This window comes from Camponotus vicinus, unplaced genomic scaffold (genome assembly GCF_025532165.1).
Source record: "Camponotus vicinus isolate PSW18456_S1 unplaced genomic scaffold, iyCamVici1.0 SCAF_8, whole genome shotgun sequence".
Lineage (NCBI taxonomy): Eukaryota > Metazoa > Arthropoda > Insecta > Hymenoptera > Formicidae > Camponotus > Camponotus vicinus.
The window spans coordinates 13,907,874-13,926,750 of record NW_028141980.1 but is presented as its reverse complement, the minus strand read 5'-3'; the positions used below and the strand labels follow the sequence as shown (position 1 = coordinate 13,926,750).

Genomic DNA, 18,877 nt, shown 5'->3' with positions numbered 1-18,877 from the left:
AATTATATTGTAATATGATATTTCGAATTCCTTTTTTTCATATATATATATATATATATATATATATATATATATTCTAATTATTTCATTTGTTTAAAATTCTTCTATAATTTGAATAAGATAAATGCTTTCAATTAATCGAACACAATTTGTTATTGTCGCATGCATATGTTCGATAAAAAAATCAACATGATTATAGCTAAATCAATTTACTAAAAATAAGATTTAGATTATTTTCACGTAAATAAATCTATCTTTTATTAACATGATTTTTGAAATGTATTATTCAGTGATATTGTTCAAAAGATTAACGTCGCGCTCTTTCGGAGACACAAAAGTAATTAATTTTCTATTTCTGAGATCAAGTCACGTATTTTGTACTCTATAGGCTGAGTCGTTAATTTATAATATATACCATAAATATAGAATTCTTAAGATTAAGATCGTCATCAGCAAAGAAAAAAATACGCAGCTTATAAGGTAGTTTTATTGGTCCCAGTAAAGCTTCCGGTTAGAGTGAAATGAATCTATCTGAGAAGGCAAAGTTCTTCGTTCTATTCCTTTTAAATGCATTTTTGTATAGATATATATATATATATAGCAACAGTCATATATGTATATATATGTGTGTGTGTATGTGTGTGTGTTGTGTATGCACACACATATACACACACTTTCTACTTTATAAAAAGCAGACTGTAATGATGAGGTCACAAAAACGTATCTAGATTTGTCGGGATAGGGTGTACTCTCGTTAACAACAAACTTAAACTTCTATTGCGAAAAATATATGCGAGATATCGGTTTATTCTATTACAGCAGAAGATTTTTTCCTCTTTTCAGTTAAATACTAAATGTAAAAATAAATCAAACGGCATTTATTTATTTATTGCTACTATCTCTTATCAATCTAACGTAGAAATCGTCTATTAATTCGTAATAATCATCATAATTTCAACTTTATGATGGATCTTACGTATCTATCTTTTCGTAATGTATTTTTGAACGCATACAACGCTATATTTCTATCTTTCTCGTTATTAATCCTCCTAAATAATGGCATAATAATACAAAAAACAGAGATTGGGATAGAGTATTAAAAACCCTGATACAACATGGTCATAAATAAAAAATACATAAACAATCCAATTAATAATAATAATATGTAACAAAAATCTTTTTTCGCAGAAACAATTATATTTCGATATTAAACACCAATTGCGTAAATTAACAATCAGTCATTGTATTTTCTTTTTTCTTATCATTTTAATGCGATTAAATTAAAAACAGATGATCACTATAGACAATTATTGTATAAATTAATTGTAGTATTTATTTTTATCAAACAGTTATTATTGAGGGTGAACATTTTGCTTTATCTATAACAAAAGACGGAAATATTATACAAATTTGACGATGAGTTTTTTGTTTTGATAACAAAAAAATAGACAAACTTAAAATAATAATAATATCAGCGTGTGAATGCATAATGTGCAATAAATCAAATGTCTACGTCATCGAAATGAATCGTCCATCACATTGAAGAGACTCCAAAAAAATGCGTACATATATTATACGAATAAAACACGTCGAAGAAAAAGCAAATAAATAAATTATTCACGCAAAACGCGAATATCGTTATTCTTCTCTCTTGGAGAATAAATAAATAAAAAAAAGATGAATAAGATAAACTCGATTTGTCTCATTTATGCGAGTTCTTTCGTTATACGGAATCGATAACGCAATTTATTCTTTTCAACAAAATTAGTGAAAATCACTGTTTATCAGTGCAATATACTAATTTTATTTAAAAGATTAGATTCAGAATACTTTATGTTCGCTCGACAATAAGACGCGTTTGCCGCACGAGACTGAAAAGAAATTTGTCGAATATTTGTTTTTATAAAAAAATTTCTAACTAATACTAATATAGATAGCTTTTCCACAGAAGAAATCAAGCGCCTTTCCGTAAAAAAAATACGATGTTAAAGTCCCTTTAAAACTTCTCACACAATATAAAATTTTTAGAAATGATTTCTATAACTTTAGATATATAAATATTACATATTAGCACAAGTGATGCAAAATTAATGCAAAGAATAAATTTACCTTTTCAAAGAATTAATCAATTTATTGCAACGACCACTGGGCTTAAAGTTTGACTTCGATTGTTTGACGTCGATTATTCGCATGAATAATACTTGAGATTTAAATAATATTAATTTATAAATATATATCTATCTTCCTATATACAAAAATTTAATCGCTACTTAATAGATCGTATTTTCTACAAATCTTTCCAAAGAATGGAATTAGTTAAAATTGGCGCTTTATTTCTTTTATACAAAAGCCGTATACTGATCGCGCATTACGCGGCGATACACATGTGCGATGACAATATGTTAAATTAATTAATTCTAATGATAACGGAATTCTTTTTCGTGAAGCATCAGCGTGTGTGTACCAAGAAGAATTTTGCTGGGGCGAGGAATATGCGGGCAGGGTGTATATGCATGCGTGATGTGGCAGGCACGGGATGGCGATGGTGGTTGTTTCATCTATTCGCACACGACAATCGACTTGGTAATCAAGCGGTGCGAGGTATCAGCGGTCAGAGGTTGATCGTCACTGTGAAGAAGTGTTTAGCCCCGCGATCGGCCCCGCCATCTCAATCAAGTCTCAACAGTCACAAATATGTCGATTCCCCTGCAAGCAGACCTATCGTCAGTCGTGAAAAAAGACGCGAATGTTAAGGATAAATAACACAAATTTCTAGGCCAACTAACAGTTAGGAGGTTTGGGCAAGGGTTTGGAGTAACACAGAAACTAATGCCATTTATGAAAAAGCGAGGATAAGCTTAGAAGAAAAAACAAGGACACGCACATTTATATGTCAAGGATGAAAAATCAAGCTTACATATTGTGTATCTCTCTAGATTCTTTTCAAACTTCAACGCAATTTCTCACACATTTAATATTAATAATACTCAAATTGGTGTTTTTTATGTGTTTTAAGTCCATAAAAATGTCAAAGATTAGAATTATTCTTTTCCTGACAGGATATTCTGACAAAAATATGAGAATATGCGTTGAATTCGAGAAAAATTACATACAACAAAATAAATAAATAAGTAAATAAATTTCATTATATATACATTTTATTTTTTCATGAAACATTAAGTTTCTACGGAAGGTTCTTTACTTTTGAACTTACCCTGAATAATTAATGCCTTAAATGCAACGAACCTGATTGCGAGAAGAAAATATAGCAAAATCATACATATATGTGTTCATATCGCTGAATCTTAAATATGAAAGTTCGAAAAATACTCTCTGAAACTGATTATACACAATTATTTTATTCGCAATAATAATAAGAGGTTTAATCATATGTCTTTATTACATTCATTGCAGTGTTCGATCCGACAACTAATAAATATTAGTGTCAAAGCTTGCGATAGCAACGGGGTTGTTAAGGCAGCGATATTACAGATATTATATCGAACATGTTTTGTCGGATAAAGAACAGGCTTATATAAACGCAGACAAATATCCGTAAATATGATAAAATATAGCTCTAAGTTGCTCGCTTTATTCTCTTTATAAATTCTGGAAATGATCAACGGTAAATTTGCAGCTTTTGTATTACAGTTATTATTTCATAATGTACAATGTACTTATAACGGAGAAAATAAATCGAAGGAGAGATGCGGCTCGTTCGGAAGAACACCAGGGATATTCTTACACAAACTGCATCATGTAACATTTATTTGTTAATGATTAATAAATAAATAAATAAATAAATATATATTATATATTTATTTATATATTTATATGTATGTATATATATATATATATATATATATATATATATATATATATATATATATATATATATATTTATATATTTATATTTTTACAATTTTATGACAAAATCTTACTCTCGTCGACACCGACAGGTGCGATATAAAAAATCGGCGAATTAAATATATTTTATCAGATTGCCCCGCGCGCTCTAAATCGATCTCTAATCGATATCGTTTTGTTCTAAATGAGAAATGGCAGATAATTCGCGCGTAAGCGTCAATTAATACTCGTATGTAATATCATATGAGAGATCTTATATACACACACACACACACACACACATACATACATACATACATATATATATATATATATATATATATATATATATATATATATATATATACACACACATGCCTGAAGAGATACCGCATACATATCTGTATCTAATTTAACAGAAGGAGAAAGTACAAAAATACGTTTATCGCGTAAATGTAAAACAGCCGAGTAGACGCGTTCATGTAACAAAATGTATAAGAAGTTTTGTCATATTCATGAAGTCTTATACGAGATGATTCAGAAAATCGGCAAAAAAAATTAAGTAAATTCTCTGTAAAGAGGCTGTCGTTTTTATGCAGATGTAAAGTTGCATTTTACAAAGGGTAAATGATATGAGATGAAAATAACATTGAAAATATTTACATTTTTTTTATGTATAATATTTTTAAATTATGCACGTTACGGAAGAAATTTAGAGTTTGGAAAATTTAAAAATTAAATATGATTTTGTCTTTTATTTAATAGAAAATTTTTCTTGACAATTTTAATTAAATAATTTTTTTAACATATTACAAATTGCGATAACAAATTTTTTTTCAAATTTATTTTTTGGAAGAAAATGGCTTTTAATTTGCTAAAAAATACATCTCCATTATATCGCTCTTTTTCTGAACCATCCGACATAAACATCTTAATGTAAGTCAAGAACCAACTATATAGTATTGTAAATTTTATTACGCGCAAGTAAGTAGGAATAATAACAATCAATTATCAGCGATTCCGTATAAAATTCATATCCATATTGTTCAAAATCGGTTTTAAATCGTCCACTAGTAAAAATAAGATTCTCATGCAATTTTTATCCCATAGCTAGACATATGCACATAGATCATCAAGGAAAAATTCGGTAATTTCTTCGATTATCACGAGTGTTACGAGTTCGCTCTTTAGATTCATTTAAATAATCGCTGGATATACAGGCATATAAAGTAATCGACATTCGTCTTTGACATTTTTCTCGGAATCTCATCACGTAATGATATTTATCTATACATTTTATTAATCGAAAAAAATCTACCATTTTGCTGAACGTTTATCGATTACGTTCACCTGTGAACGGTCTACTTCCCGAAGATTAATAATTTGCAAACATAAAAGATCGTGAAGAACTGTGTGTATATGTGTGTGTATGTATGCGATAGATTTTTTTTCTAAAATATAATGATCCTTATAGAACGTATTCCAAATGTATGTTATTAGAGTATTCTATCAATATAACACAAGACAACACAATGGATAAAGATAGTAATGGATCGCACCGGAAAGAAAAGTTCAGGATATGTCGAGTCGGCATAAACACGTATAAACTTTTTACTCGCAACAGGACCACGATGAAGATCCTTGCGCGCGAAATATCTACATATTTTTTAAGCATTTCGTATGCTGAAATAGTGTTAAATATTAAATGGAAAGAGTAAATACTTTTTTGTACACTTTCACACACGGTTCGTGTTATAAATTTACGTCAAAAAGATATCGCAATACGAGATGAAAAATTTAAGAATCGATCGCCTCCAAAATCTATACAATAATTGAAAAGTCGAGCAAAATAATACGTAATATCTATAATTATTTTGAAATATTAGATGTATTTCAGGATCTTGAAAATATTGCAATTTCTCTTAATTACAAACTTGTCTTGACGAACTTGGAATTCTTTTTCAATATATAATTTTAACGAAATTACTATAATTACTAATATCAAAAGTTTAAAGAATCATGACAAATTAATTTTTAAATCAATTCCTCAATTAATTTTAAAAAAATTTGTCTTACTAATTTAACTATTTAATAATTTAATTTACTAATTTGATTATTTATTTAATTTGACATTTAATCACTACTTATAATATTCATAATATTTCTGCTGATAAAAATTTGAGTTCAAATTAGGAGGATTTAAAAAGAAATGTAACGAATTTGAAACATCCTGTAATTTAATAAGAATCAAAGAAAAGCGTCTCGATTTCTTAAACTCGTATCGCCAGTCAATATTGAGCTCTATCAGCATAAAAAATCTCCTGCAAATCTTGTTCAAATTGTTGTATACGAACCGTGAGAGATTTGCAAGGATGAGAATCGATTCTTTCAACGAAGAAATCGATGGCGGTTGTTCCATACAATATTCTCTCTCTAGACGTTATTATTATTGACTTACGATATTTATTCTTATGAAAATATTCGTTTTTTTACAGCGTTATTTTCTTTTCTTTTTCGCGGTCTATATATAGTTCATATAAATATGCACTTCTGCTACGTCATATATATTTATATGGACTGTTCATTTGTTTTCGATTGTTTCTTCTATCTAACAGACACAATGTTTCTATATTTGTCGTCGTGTTTTGAAGTTTGGCTGTATACTTGTTTTTTTTTTAATTTTTTCTTTAATTAAAAAAATTACTATAAATCACAGGTTTGTAAACGAAAAAAATAAAGTGCAGTAATTTCATAATTATGTATTGTTTTATAAAATATTAAGCTTGGAAATTCTCTATCTCTCTTCGTTCAATAAATAGCTCAATAAATAATAATATAGGACAGCATTATGAAATATTCTTTGCTTGAAATTCAAATAAATCTTTCTCATCGCATTTAGATAAATAATATTACAGATATCCATTTGTCACGAACTCAATGTTATCATGTTATTAGAATTTACAAGCTCACTCGTAATGTTAAAATGTATACGTTCAGTATTTTATATATATAAACTCCACTTGTAGAAATTTTAACAATTTCTTAAGCTTCTTCATAGACAATTTTCGATATATCAAATCAATATTATGAAGTATCATTAGATTAAATCTTATGAATCAGGCATATAAATTTAACTTATTTGCTGCATCATTTTTTGATTGAAATTTATATATTTAGATTATTCAAGAAAAAAAGAGATATATTATGAAAAATTAATTAATTAAAATTAATAATTGAGAACCACGTAATCACAATAACTTAAATATATATAAATATGTATAAATATATACACATAGATTGTGTAATAAATGTTAGCAATTAATTTCTATTACTAACATTTTCTATAAAAATGTATATATATACATGTACATATATATATGTGTGTGTGTGTGTGTATATACACACACATTTTTAAGAAAAAAAATATGTATTATAATATTATAATATATTATAATATATATTTATAAATTATTGATTCTATATCACGAAACAAACGTGTATGTGTACGCGCGCGTATGTGTGTGTATATATATATATATATATACATATAGTAAATATATAAAATATTTTGCTAATTTTACATGCTTACATTTTGTAATTTTAAGATAATTTCTTCAAAACTTTTTTTATAAGACTATTGAACATAAATCGAAACGTTTGCGATACTTGATCGAATATAACAAAAATTGTCTATGTGTTCATGTGAGTAACAAAAAGTAATGTGCCATGCAGAATGAAATGAGCTCAAAATTGTCCACATATTATCACTTATAGAGGAAACGAAAGAATCTAAGTAAAGTCTGTGCTTAATATAAACAGTGTTAGTAAACCTGTGAATACGTTAATTTTGATTAGATTCTTATGGATAATAAATACTTTCGTCTCAATCATTCATTTTTCAAACTTTCTTTCTCTCTTATTTCTTCTCCATCTTTCTTTCCTCTTCGATTCTTATAGCATTCACTCGTAATCATTCACTCGCAAACTTAATCTCTACATTTCTCTGTTCGCGTGTGTAAATTGTGTAAAATTATCATCAACATGGATCATCACGGTGGATCGTAATGGCAAGAAAGCGATTAGTCTCTATATTTTTTTATTTTTTTGTTTATATAGAAAAAAATCACATTGGCTTCTTCTTTCTCGTAGCGTAAATAAGATATTAACTCAAGTACAAAAATTTAAACGTAAACCTGAACGCGTAGAATATAGTTCTTTCGACGCAATGATGAATATTTCGTGCAGCGCACTGCACAATGTCTTTGTATATATATTTATATATATATATATATATATATATATATATATATATATGCATGTGTTTGTATATGTGTGTCTGGAAACTTATTAAATGTCAATGAAGTCGAAGGATGATTAGGAGTGATTGGCGATGGGCTCACAAAAGATCTATCATCCCTCCATCCGATAGAAGACGGTACCGGCCGACACGCTGGTCCAAGTCCACTAAGGATGAACAGATACAGAGAGACACAATCGGTCAGTCAGTAATGGCTTATTTCGACGATATTTTTATAGGTAAAGAACGACGGTCGAGGGCAAAGTGCTTCTTCCATTCTTATTTTATTCTAATTTCCTCTCAAACTGTTCAAACTAAAAATCGCGCGCAAGATTCATATTAAGTTTTATATTTATATGATTGAACAATTACACGATATTTATATCTCAAATGTATTTCTATTCGCAAGAATAAAAAATTGAATTTATCTCTTTAATTACGTGCGAAAAATCACGCTCGTCAAGTTAATTCGTCACTCCTACCCTCACCCTCACTTTGAGAAACATTATCATCCTACGAAAGTCAGGAATGACACGATACTGATAATATGTGACAAAAATTAATGATAGCGACTTGTGAAAATATATATTCTGACGGCATGCAGTGAAGATATAATACAAAGAGATAACGATGCACCAAACCAACAAGAATGCAATGTTGAACTGTAAATTATTTTCTGTTTTACGAAATGATGTCGTTTGCACAACGCGATCGTGTTCTAATAATGTAACATGTAAATGTAATGAGAAAATAAATAAATATATTAAAAAAGAAAAAGCAATTGAAAAAAGACTGTCACGATTTTTATATTATAAAGAGATTATTTTTAGAGAGAAATTATTTGTAAACATATTTAATATTTATCAATGTTTCTATCTAGTTTTTTTCAATTAGAAATGTTATATATATATATATATATATATATATATATATATCAGATAAAAAATATGAAACTTTTCTTTGAATTTAATAATCTTTAAAAAATTTTCCATACAAGCACAAGAAATTAAAGATCGAGTGTCTTTTGACAATCTTTTTTCAGCATTACGATCTGGATCAGCATGTAATATTTCTATGAAAAAGCAGGTGTGACAATAGTAGAATAGATAAAATGCAGGTTTTTACGAAAGTAATCTATTTATCATATCTAACTTCGAATGTGAATTATTTTGATCATCCCAACACACCATGGATTATCAAGGCATTGAACGTAATTGCCATTATGAATGTTTATATAAATGCTATGTAATATCCTCGGAAAAAGAGAATGGGTGAGAATATAAAGAAAAGACATTGTCCGGAGATAGGATTGAAAAAAGTAACATGTATGTTTCTCTACAGAAATAGACGCTGCAATAGAAAATGTTACAAAATGTATAGAGAAGGAGTACCACATGTACTCGTATATTATATATATACATACATACATACATACATACATACATACATACATACATACATATATACATACATACATAAATATATATATGTATGTATGCATAATCTTATTTTTAAAAATATCAAATTACAGGAATACATTCGTAACATATAATATTACATTGAAAAATTGTTAACATCTCAATTATGCTAAGTAATAAGTCGTAAAGAACGTTCTCGCGAAATATGATTGGAAAATAGCGATAGTGTGTAACAGCAATAGCGCGTTGATACATTAAATGACACATTCATAGTACTAATAATAATAATAATAATAATAATAATAATAATAATAATAATAATAATAATAATAATAATAGTAATAATAATGATAATAATGATAATAATAATAATAATAATAATATAACAACGATATACATATATAGCTAATAATGGTAATATACGAATAGTATCACAAAATAATTATTAAACATTTAAAACAAATATTTTGCTTATACAGATCTTACACATGTTTCAAACATTGTCTTCAAATATATATAATAGATCGCGATTACATAAATTATTTACATGCAATATGAGAAATAAGAAAAATAGCATTAAAATAAAAAAAGAAAGAGAGAGATATAGGAAAAACGTAGATTTCTTCGTTTATTCGATCGAAATATGGTCAGAAAAATGAAGGAACGAGACTGAATTACTTCTTCCTAAAAAATGGGGGAAAAATACATTCGACAGCCATGCTTTTCAAAAATCCAATACAAATCTCTTACGATCACAAAAGTATTGAGACAATTTAAAGAGGGAGTCATTACGGGTGTGTTTCGAGTTTTTAGGCCCCGTAAAATTCATGTTCCAGATCTAGCGCGAAACTACTTTTGTCTACGAATTTTTAGCTGAATTTAGGATCAATTTTTCCTTAATCAAAATTAAGAGAAAGATCTCATTATTTGTCGCAAGTTTCCAATTTTTAATATTATTATAAATATCTTTGCAACTGGTCCCTAAAATTCACATTAAAGTAAAAATCTATCTAAAAATAAATAATAAATAAGACATTTTATTGTCTATTTTAACATCTATTTGCATTTATGAAATTTGGTTTCCGAAAGGATCTCCATTTTTGTTAAAGAAAAATTGATGCTACATTGCCCGAAGGACCCGTAAATAAAACATGGACCATTAAGTCTGGCACATCTTATACATTCTACAGAATCAATCTATCAAAATTACGAGAATACATCGACATAATCGCTATATAAATCGCTATATTTACAAATCGTGCGATGAACACTTAATTCTAGCTTCGGGAGATACAGTTCGAGAATTTTAATCAAAATTATTATTTCGGGAATTCTCCTAACCACTTGACAAATTAATTTGACCATAATTCTTTTACCTATGCTCACAAAATATGACGTCTTACTGCCGAGTATCTTGTTTTTATTTAAATTAAAAAATGATTTTATACATATAATATATATTTTATACAATAAATATAATTATTGTATACATTCAAAAATACGGAACGTATAGAACGTGTTGCACTTTAAGTAACTAAATAATAATCGCTTTATATTTTTAATAAAATCATGAAAAAAAAAATTTCAGAACCTTTCCGTTTTTTTTTATTTCTCTTTTTTTATCTTTGACTTGTGATAAAGTATCATTAAAATGATTCGTCACTACGAGAAGGAAAACGCATGCTTACTTTATCGTATCACGAGTCTAGTCTTGTATATAAAAAGAAAAAAAATTGTCCGACAATGTAATACTAATAATGCTATCGCGCTATTAAATCGAATTACATTTCATCGATATAACTATAATAATAATAATTTCAAGTAATCGATCTAACGCGAGAAAAAAATCATAGATCTCGATAATCAATTAGGTAATAACTAATACGTTCGACCCCGAAGCCAGTATGTGCGTATGTGTTATTACTCAATCATATATATGATATATACATATACATGATATATATATATATATATATATCATGTATATGTATATATCATATATATCATGTATTGTGTGTGTGTTTGTAAAACTTATATGTGTTTTCTTATATCACACATATATTCGCTACGTAACAACAGTCACGTACGTATCTAAATCTAAGGTATCGCGTAATTCTCTGTGTATACATTAAAAAGCAAGATATAGACGATAGAAAGACAATCGGTTTTAAATCTAAACTTAGATATTTTCTCTTTTTCTTATTTTCTTCTCCTATATGCTGCTTGGCAAATATGAGTTTCGTTTTATATCCGAGTTATTATTACTACACACAAAAATCGTTATCTAATATAATCAGCAGCATCCGCGGCTTATTAATTCCAATATACAAGATATATAAAAGCTGATTTCTATGTATTTGTACTTCCTCGTCGTCAATAAACGATTAAACAAAAAGCTTTCCTTGCGCGTATCCCTGAATCTATTAAAAAATCCAGAATCACATTCCGGTAAAATAGCAGTTTTAACACCGCTTCTTAAAACTGTATTTTACCATCATTCTCACCGTTTTACTTTTCTTCAATCAATTAGTAACGAATAAATTGTTCAAGAGTGATACTACGATTTATATTTTTACTTTGATGAAACAAGTATCTCTCAAAATGTATAAAACCGTGCGCTTTTACATCAATCGAATGTAATATATTTGTAAATTTTTTTACACATTCGAACATCTCTCGAACGTCTATATGTACGCTATATGTATACATATGTATCACGTAATTATAATCACAAGACAAGTGGTCGACGAACAACGTTATTCTTATGAAAGAGTCTACAACGCGAATAAGATGTGCACGAAAAAACGCGAGCTCGAAAATGTATCATCTGTGTAAAAAAAGATAATTTTAGATATTGCACAGCCTAATAATTGCGTATATTCTATGTTGTTTTATCTGTCTTCTTTTATATATCGACGTGATTCGTAATTTCCGGAAAGAATAGCGTATAAACCAGTTATTGTTCTCTATGCAATTTGTTTCTAGCACTAGCAATTTTAATTCTTTTTTCACAGAGAGTTTATTTGCGAAATAGAAATATAGAGATAAAATCTACAATTTTATTTGAACGGATAAAAACGTCGAATTAAATCCACTAAATATTATGCTGATACTTCCGCTCTTATTTAAAAAAAGCAAATATGAATAAATTGTAAAAAAAAATAAAAAATAAAAAGGAAATAAATTTTCGCGCGATCTCGATGGTTGTAATCAATGCAAAATATCGCATATTGCTTCGCGATTTTGCGTGTTAAAAGTAGATAAAATTATATCGTTTTTATTTTTTGATAAAAACGCGTTATCGTTCTACAGATTCGAATACTGCGCGTTCTACATTATCATTAGTTTATCCAAAAGTTTTGACAAAACATGAAAATCGATTGTATGCAAATATACACAATTTCAAATATAGATTAAAAATATATAGATTAATATGGTTAAAAAAATTTTTTTGTATGAATAGCATAAATTTTACAGATAACTGTATTTTAAATCGCACAATTAAATTTTACCATGTGATTTTATATCATTTTCTTATAGTTTTCAAAATAATATTAATTTTAGAATATATAACTTATTCTTTATTTTAAACAAAAAAAAAGATGGAAAAAAATGGAAAAAAATTTAACAGTGGACTTCCGGTACAAAATTTTTTTTTATTAAATTATTAGAATCTTTTTTATTAAATTATTTGAATTACAAATTACGTTGATACTGATTTACTTTGTGTGCACTTATATTATATTTGCGTCCTATACAATTTTAAAAGTCTGCTTCAAAAGTCTATTTACTGTGGTAAATGCCTATCCTATTTGCAGTCGTTTTGCAAAAGCGCGCGAAAAACACGATACGTATCATATAATTTAATCAAAAATATCCTTTTGTGTAGAATGCGTTAGAACTTCGTCAGAAATAACGAAAGCCAGATTGCTATTACATATTCAATTATTAAATCCCAAAAATGTGTGTCTCCTACCATTGTTAAAATCACAATTAATTCGTTGCTACTTATCGATTTCTGTATTATCAAATTCTACACATGGCAAACTAAACAATTTACTAACTAATTTACTCTTGGTGCACACACATTAACGATATTAACTATATTATCGAGCATTACGCGAAGAATCGATTAACAGTTAATAATATATACTAGTCGGTAAGACACAAATCGTCAATACGAAAAATGAAGTTCATGGTCCCACGACATAATAACAAAAAAAATGAAAGAGAACAAGAGAGAGTGAGAGAGAATGAGAAGGAGTAAAAGAATGAAAAATGAAATAACGACATGAAGGAAGAGTGGCGTAACGAGCGGCAATTACAGCGAAAACGTATCTCTCCGATTTCTAATCGTCACTTTATTCGCGCCAAGCCGTCTAACGCGCGTAACGCGATTCTACGAAGGAAAAAGAACAATGAAAAACGCGCAGACACACGCGATCCGCGATCATGCGAAATGCCCGCGTCGCGACACTGCGAGAACACGAAACATCGGAGATCGTGTTCTTAAGTACCGAGAGCGTTTATTAAACTACTACGTGTCAAGAACGGCCGAGCGCGCGAACGGAGCGGAAGAACGCTTCGCGCTTGCCCCGGCGACGTTCTGCCTGTTACTGTTCCTACTTTTGTCGCCACGTGATAGCAGACCCTTGGCGGTCTCTTTGAAACTAACACACGAACGGAGACCGCTAACGTGTGTACGGCTACCGCTGTGTGTAATAGAATGATGGTGTTGGTGGTGGTTTACCACCAAGGATGCAGAGGACTCACCGGATTCCCAACCGTCCTCGTCACCGGTGGTGTCGCACTCACTGCTATCCGCCTCGCTCGATTCGCTCGGCGTCTCCTGCCCGCCTATCCCCAACTGCACGCCGTCGCCGCTTCTGTTCGTCGTCGCTGGCACAGCCGGCGATGTGCTTCCGCCCACGCTATGCATAAATAGACTCACCTGTAATTAAAAAAGAATAATCGGAAAATAATTTCCATCCTATCTCGTCCGGACTGTAATTAATATCTAACTCGAAGCGTTGAAGTGGACTGTAATGCGTTTCGCTGTTTTACTTATAATATTTATAATTGACAAGATGTTAAAAAATGTATATTTGAGATTAAGACTATTATAATCGCAAGATACGATAGATATTATCATTACGCGAATGCAACTCACTTTAAAATCTTCACTGTACAACTTGTTATTTGTATCCTTGTGTGCTTTGTCTAACTCAGATTTGCCTATTCGTAAAACGAGAGTAGGCGGCATAGAACCGAGGCTCGCCAATGAGCCCGTTCTGGATTTCACATGCGACGTAACCATTGGACACTCCATGGCTGTGCCGTCGCAGCTCAATGCCCTCGTTGCTCTTTCAACAAGTAACTCGCCATTATCATACTCGGAATTTACTTTTTCACGAACAAAAAATGTGTTGAACCAGAAATGAAACATTTTTTCCTGGAAAACAAAATTTTTATTAATCTACCGTACCAAAAAGAATGATAAAGCATAAGTATGTACCTTCGGTTTCATTTTTGGTCTGTTGAAAAATTCCACTCTTATATCACCCGTCAAAGCTACACTGTGTTGTAAGGAGATACATATAGAAGGTGTACCTTTCCGAACCTCGTAAACACCCGAAAATATCCTTTTGTTTGATTCCGAGATTATATAACGCAGACCTAATAAGATAAAACGCATTCGAATTATAATAAGAGCAATCACACTAAGCCTATTATTTATAATAATATATTAATTGATTCGCAAAAAAAATATTACATAGTTAAAGAGAAAGAAAGCTAAAGATTCGTTTTATTTTCTGCATAAATAAAAATTAATAATTAAAGTATCAATTATCAATTATCAAATCAAAATATCAATTATCAAAAATCAAAACAAACAAAAATCTATTGTACTTTTATACAAATTACTTACATGCTTGACCACCATTAAAAATAGGAGCCGGATCCAGTTGTATTTTGCGCAATATTAATGTGACTGGTTGATAATTGAGACCCTCTCTGACAATGGTGGCATAATAATCCACGTATCTTATCTGCGACGGTATAGTTACACCTTTCCTGCATTACAATAAAATTGAATAAATGAAAAAATTGGTTCGTGAAGACTCGCCAAACTCGAAAGTTTAATAATATCATATTTACTTGTCGTGAGTGCGTATATTTCCATAAAAATTAAGAGCATCGGTGGCATTAAGAAATTGTTTGCTGTGAAGTAGGTAGCAGGACACCATTACGCCTGTTCGACCTTTCCCCGCTTTACAATGAACTACGGCCACATTGTCCTTGTGTTGAGATAACCACAAATGTACGTCCTCACAGAAAGGCTTGATCTGTTCCAGTTTTGGTGGATTATGATCATCAAATGCATAAGTGGCTACTCTTTGCTTAAACTTATTGCAATCATATGACCTTTCGGAACACCTAAAACATTATTACGTTATGCGCAGATTCTTTTATCACAAAATGGATATCTTAATGACACTGGTTAATTATTACAAGATTTATAATTTGTTTTCTAAATAAAGAACTTACAAATTATAAATCTTATAGTGATCTTTATGTTTGGATTCCAATAATTTAACAACATCATCAATATGATTTCTGTACACTCCTTCCAGTTTCTCAGCTGGGAAACCCATCGCTATTAAATTATTTTTTATATCTAAATCAAAATATTAAGGAATCTACTTAGCATCAATTTATTTTTCGAGTGTATTTGTTTATTTATTCAATAGCATATTTAGTGTATTAGTTTATTTATGACACAAATGCTCAGTATTCTATATATTCAATTATTTCTCATTTATATATATATATATATATATCTCTTAAACAATGAAGCAATAAAAGGATACATGTGAGATCAAGATTAAAACCATCCTCTATGAAACGTTTACGATGTTTACTGACAAGCCCCTTTATAGGGTTGGTCATCTTTATGTTGCTGATAGTGTTGGCCATAGTCTGTCTTAACTCTCCTGCCTCAATCTCGATCGAACTACCCTCTGCCACCTCTTCGGGAATTTCTTCTTCTGCTTTTTGATTCTTAGAGGTCCTTTTAATCTATTGCCAAAATAACAAGACAAATTCATATAGTTATATAAAATCAATTAGAATTCATTTAATAATATGCCTCTCCATATATATGTATATACAATAAATTAGACTCACCTGAGGCCTGTGAGCTTGCGATGCGTCACATGAGCCCAGTTCTGGTCCTCTTTGTTCTTCCAGACAAACATGGAGAGGGGTTACTGATGCCGAGATATGTTCAGAGATTTTACTGTTCAACCTGCCACTGGTTGGTCTCCTGCAGGAAAAGCATATACCCATCAATTCCCAGAACATGTGTTCTTCTACATAGGCATTTTTTTTTCATTGAATGTGTCCTATTCCTCCATCGTGTAGCTCAGTGATGGCTCTTGACCGAATAAAAATCATTTCACGATGACATATCATCACCATTATTAGTCTGATACGATTGGTAGACCATACAATAGCGAAGCTCCACAGAAAGCAGGTCTTTGAGGAGAAATTCTCACTTTAGCTATGGTGGCAGGCAACACAAGATACCGAAAAGTACATACACTATATACACCATTTAACACAGGTTCCTTAACTGCACAGTTACATCCAAGACTGGTCTCTAAATTACTGCACTGTCCACTGAAAACTCTTATTTCTAGTCCATTTAACAGACAAACAATCCTGTTCCGAAAATCACAGAGATCACAGTCGTCATTAACTCGCCAAGTAGACAACGAGGAAGATAGAGTCTAATGGCAGAGAGAGGAAGAGTTCTAGTTTACTCCTGGGGGAGATACTCTTCGAGGAGAGCAAAGAAGGGAAATAATCACACAATAGCACCGAATGCTCGTCCAGGTGGCCGTTAAGAGAGCACCAGTCACTATCACGCGCGTTCGCGAACACTCGAGTCACGACAGGGACGGCAGCCTAGCATCGCCTGGTAGGCGGGACGTCGAGGAAGCGAGTCTCGCGCGGACTCGCGGCTCCGTCTCGGTCTGTCGCGTTCGCGATTGAACGGCGTCGATGATCGAGTCTCGATCGATTCGACGCGTCGCCTCCTTCGCACGTTGGCCGTATCGTTTATCGAGGAAACGCGCACCGGACGACGGGATCCGCGGTGACGAGGGAGACGGGACGGGACGATAACGAGACGAGCCGAGAAGAGGGTTTTAGGTTAAGCGTGCTCGCGCTCTCTACGTGAGAGCGAGAGAGGTAGAGAGAAGGAGAGAGAAAGAGAGAGGAGGCGGCCCTCTCGCTCTTTCTCGCGCGCGCTCGCGAGCGACACAACTCGGCGGCGGCAGTGATGCCGCGTTCGTTTTTCGCGATCGACGACGACCGGAGGACGAACAACGGGGGATGTCGCATAGCATGTGACGTTCCTCGGTCTCGTGCGCCGTCTCGCACGAATCTCGGTCGCGGATGAAAGGAGGTTGCCGAGGACGAAAGGATCGACCGCGACGATTTCGGAGCGGAGCGCGACTGACAATGCTCGTGCTGCTCGCACACACACACGCGCGCACGCACGCAACATATACACGCAACGCATACACATACGCTCCGTCTCTTCTATTCTTTCTTTCTTTTTCTCCGTACGGACGGATGGACGACGGATCGTCGACGTCGTTCTCCTATGTATGTTACCCGGCGTTACTGTATATTACCGGCACCTCGCCTCGCGACGACGACGGCGCGTAGTACGCTCGACACGCGTCGTTAACGTTAACGCCATGACAGTGTGTATGTGTATGTATGTCTTTTTCCGCTTTCTCGCCTCTCGGTCCCCGCGGGCGACCACGGGTACGCTCTCCGTTCCGTTCCGGGACGCACGCACGCACGCACGCACGCTTGCACGCTCGAGTCGCCGCCGCGACGCGTTTCTCGTTCAGCGCGCGTGCTCCAATCGCGAAGGAACCGCGGGCCTTTGGTTCGGGATCGGGAGGAGGAGACGAGCACGGGAGAGAAGCCCGAGAGAACCGAGCGGCGTCGCTCGCGCTCGTGCGTCCTCGGTTCTTCTTAATTCTGCTGCTGCACGAGCGCGCGTTTGTCGCGCGGGTCCATTCTCTTTATCCGCGCTCTCTCCTCGCGCGAGCAAGGATTGATACTGGAGTAACTCGCTCGATATTTCCCAAAAATGCAAACGCGCGAGCGAAGGAACTCTCTTTACATCCTCATGAATTTGATCCCTATCTTCCGTATTCCGTTTCAGATATTTGATATCGAATAATCAGAGAGCGAGAGATATCGTTTACGATTAATTATAGAGTAGCGCAGA

The 18,877-nt window shown here is 32.2% G+C and overlaps 1 protein-coding gene across 5 annotated transcripts; it reads right to left on the bottom strand.

The window, feature by feature from the left end:
- Positions 1 to 47: 47 nt before the first annotated feature.
- On the bottom strand, positions 48 to 18,765 carry Pten (phosphatase and tensin-like protein). Of its 5 annotated transcripts, none has more exons than XM_083106124.1 (9): positions 16,750 to 18,731; positions 16,434 to 16,641; positions 16,111 to 16,240; positions 15,721 to 15,999; positions 15,491 to 15,636; positions 15,077 to 15,237; positions 14,732 to 15,013; positions 14,335 to 14,492; positions 48 to 2,706 (listed from the first exon to the last, which is right to left on the bottom strand). In XM_083106124.1, exons 1-8 carry the CDS (start codon positions 16,924 to 16,926, stop codon positions 14,379 to 14,381), a joined length of 1,497 nt encoding a protein of 498 aa, XP_082962250.1. In that variant the 5' UTR covers positions 16,927 to 18,731; the 3' UTR covers positions 48 to 2,706; positions 14,335 to 14,378. The 5 variants fall into 5 exon arrangements, with proteins under 5 accessions (XP_082962250.1, XP_082962249.1, XP_082962251.1 ...); XM_083106123.1 differs by having other exon boundaries at positions 14,335 to 14,512; positions 16,750 to 18,725; XM_083106125.1 differs by lacking the exon at positions 48 to 2,706 and adding an exon at positions 7,251 to 8,310 and having other exon boundaries at positions 16,750 to 18,764.
- Between the last annotated feature and the right edge of the window lie 112 nt (positions 18,766 to 18,877).

Bases quoted from the DNA above. Each gene is read 5' to 3' on its own strand.
- Pten (XM_083106121.1), bottom strand. From the start codon at position 16,926: ATGTTCTGGGAATTGATGGGTATATGCTTTTCCTGCAGGAGACCAACC. The intron at 16,241-16,433 runs GTATCCTTTTAT...ATTTTGATTTAG, and splicing joins TTTTAATCTTGATCTCACAT to ATATAAAAAATAATTTAATA. The intron at 16,000-16,110 runs GTAAGTTCTTTA...ATAATGTTTTAG, and splicing joins CACTATAAGATTTATAATTT to GTGTTCCGAAAGGTCATATG.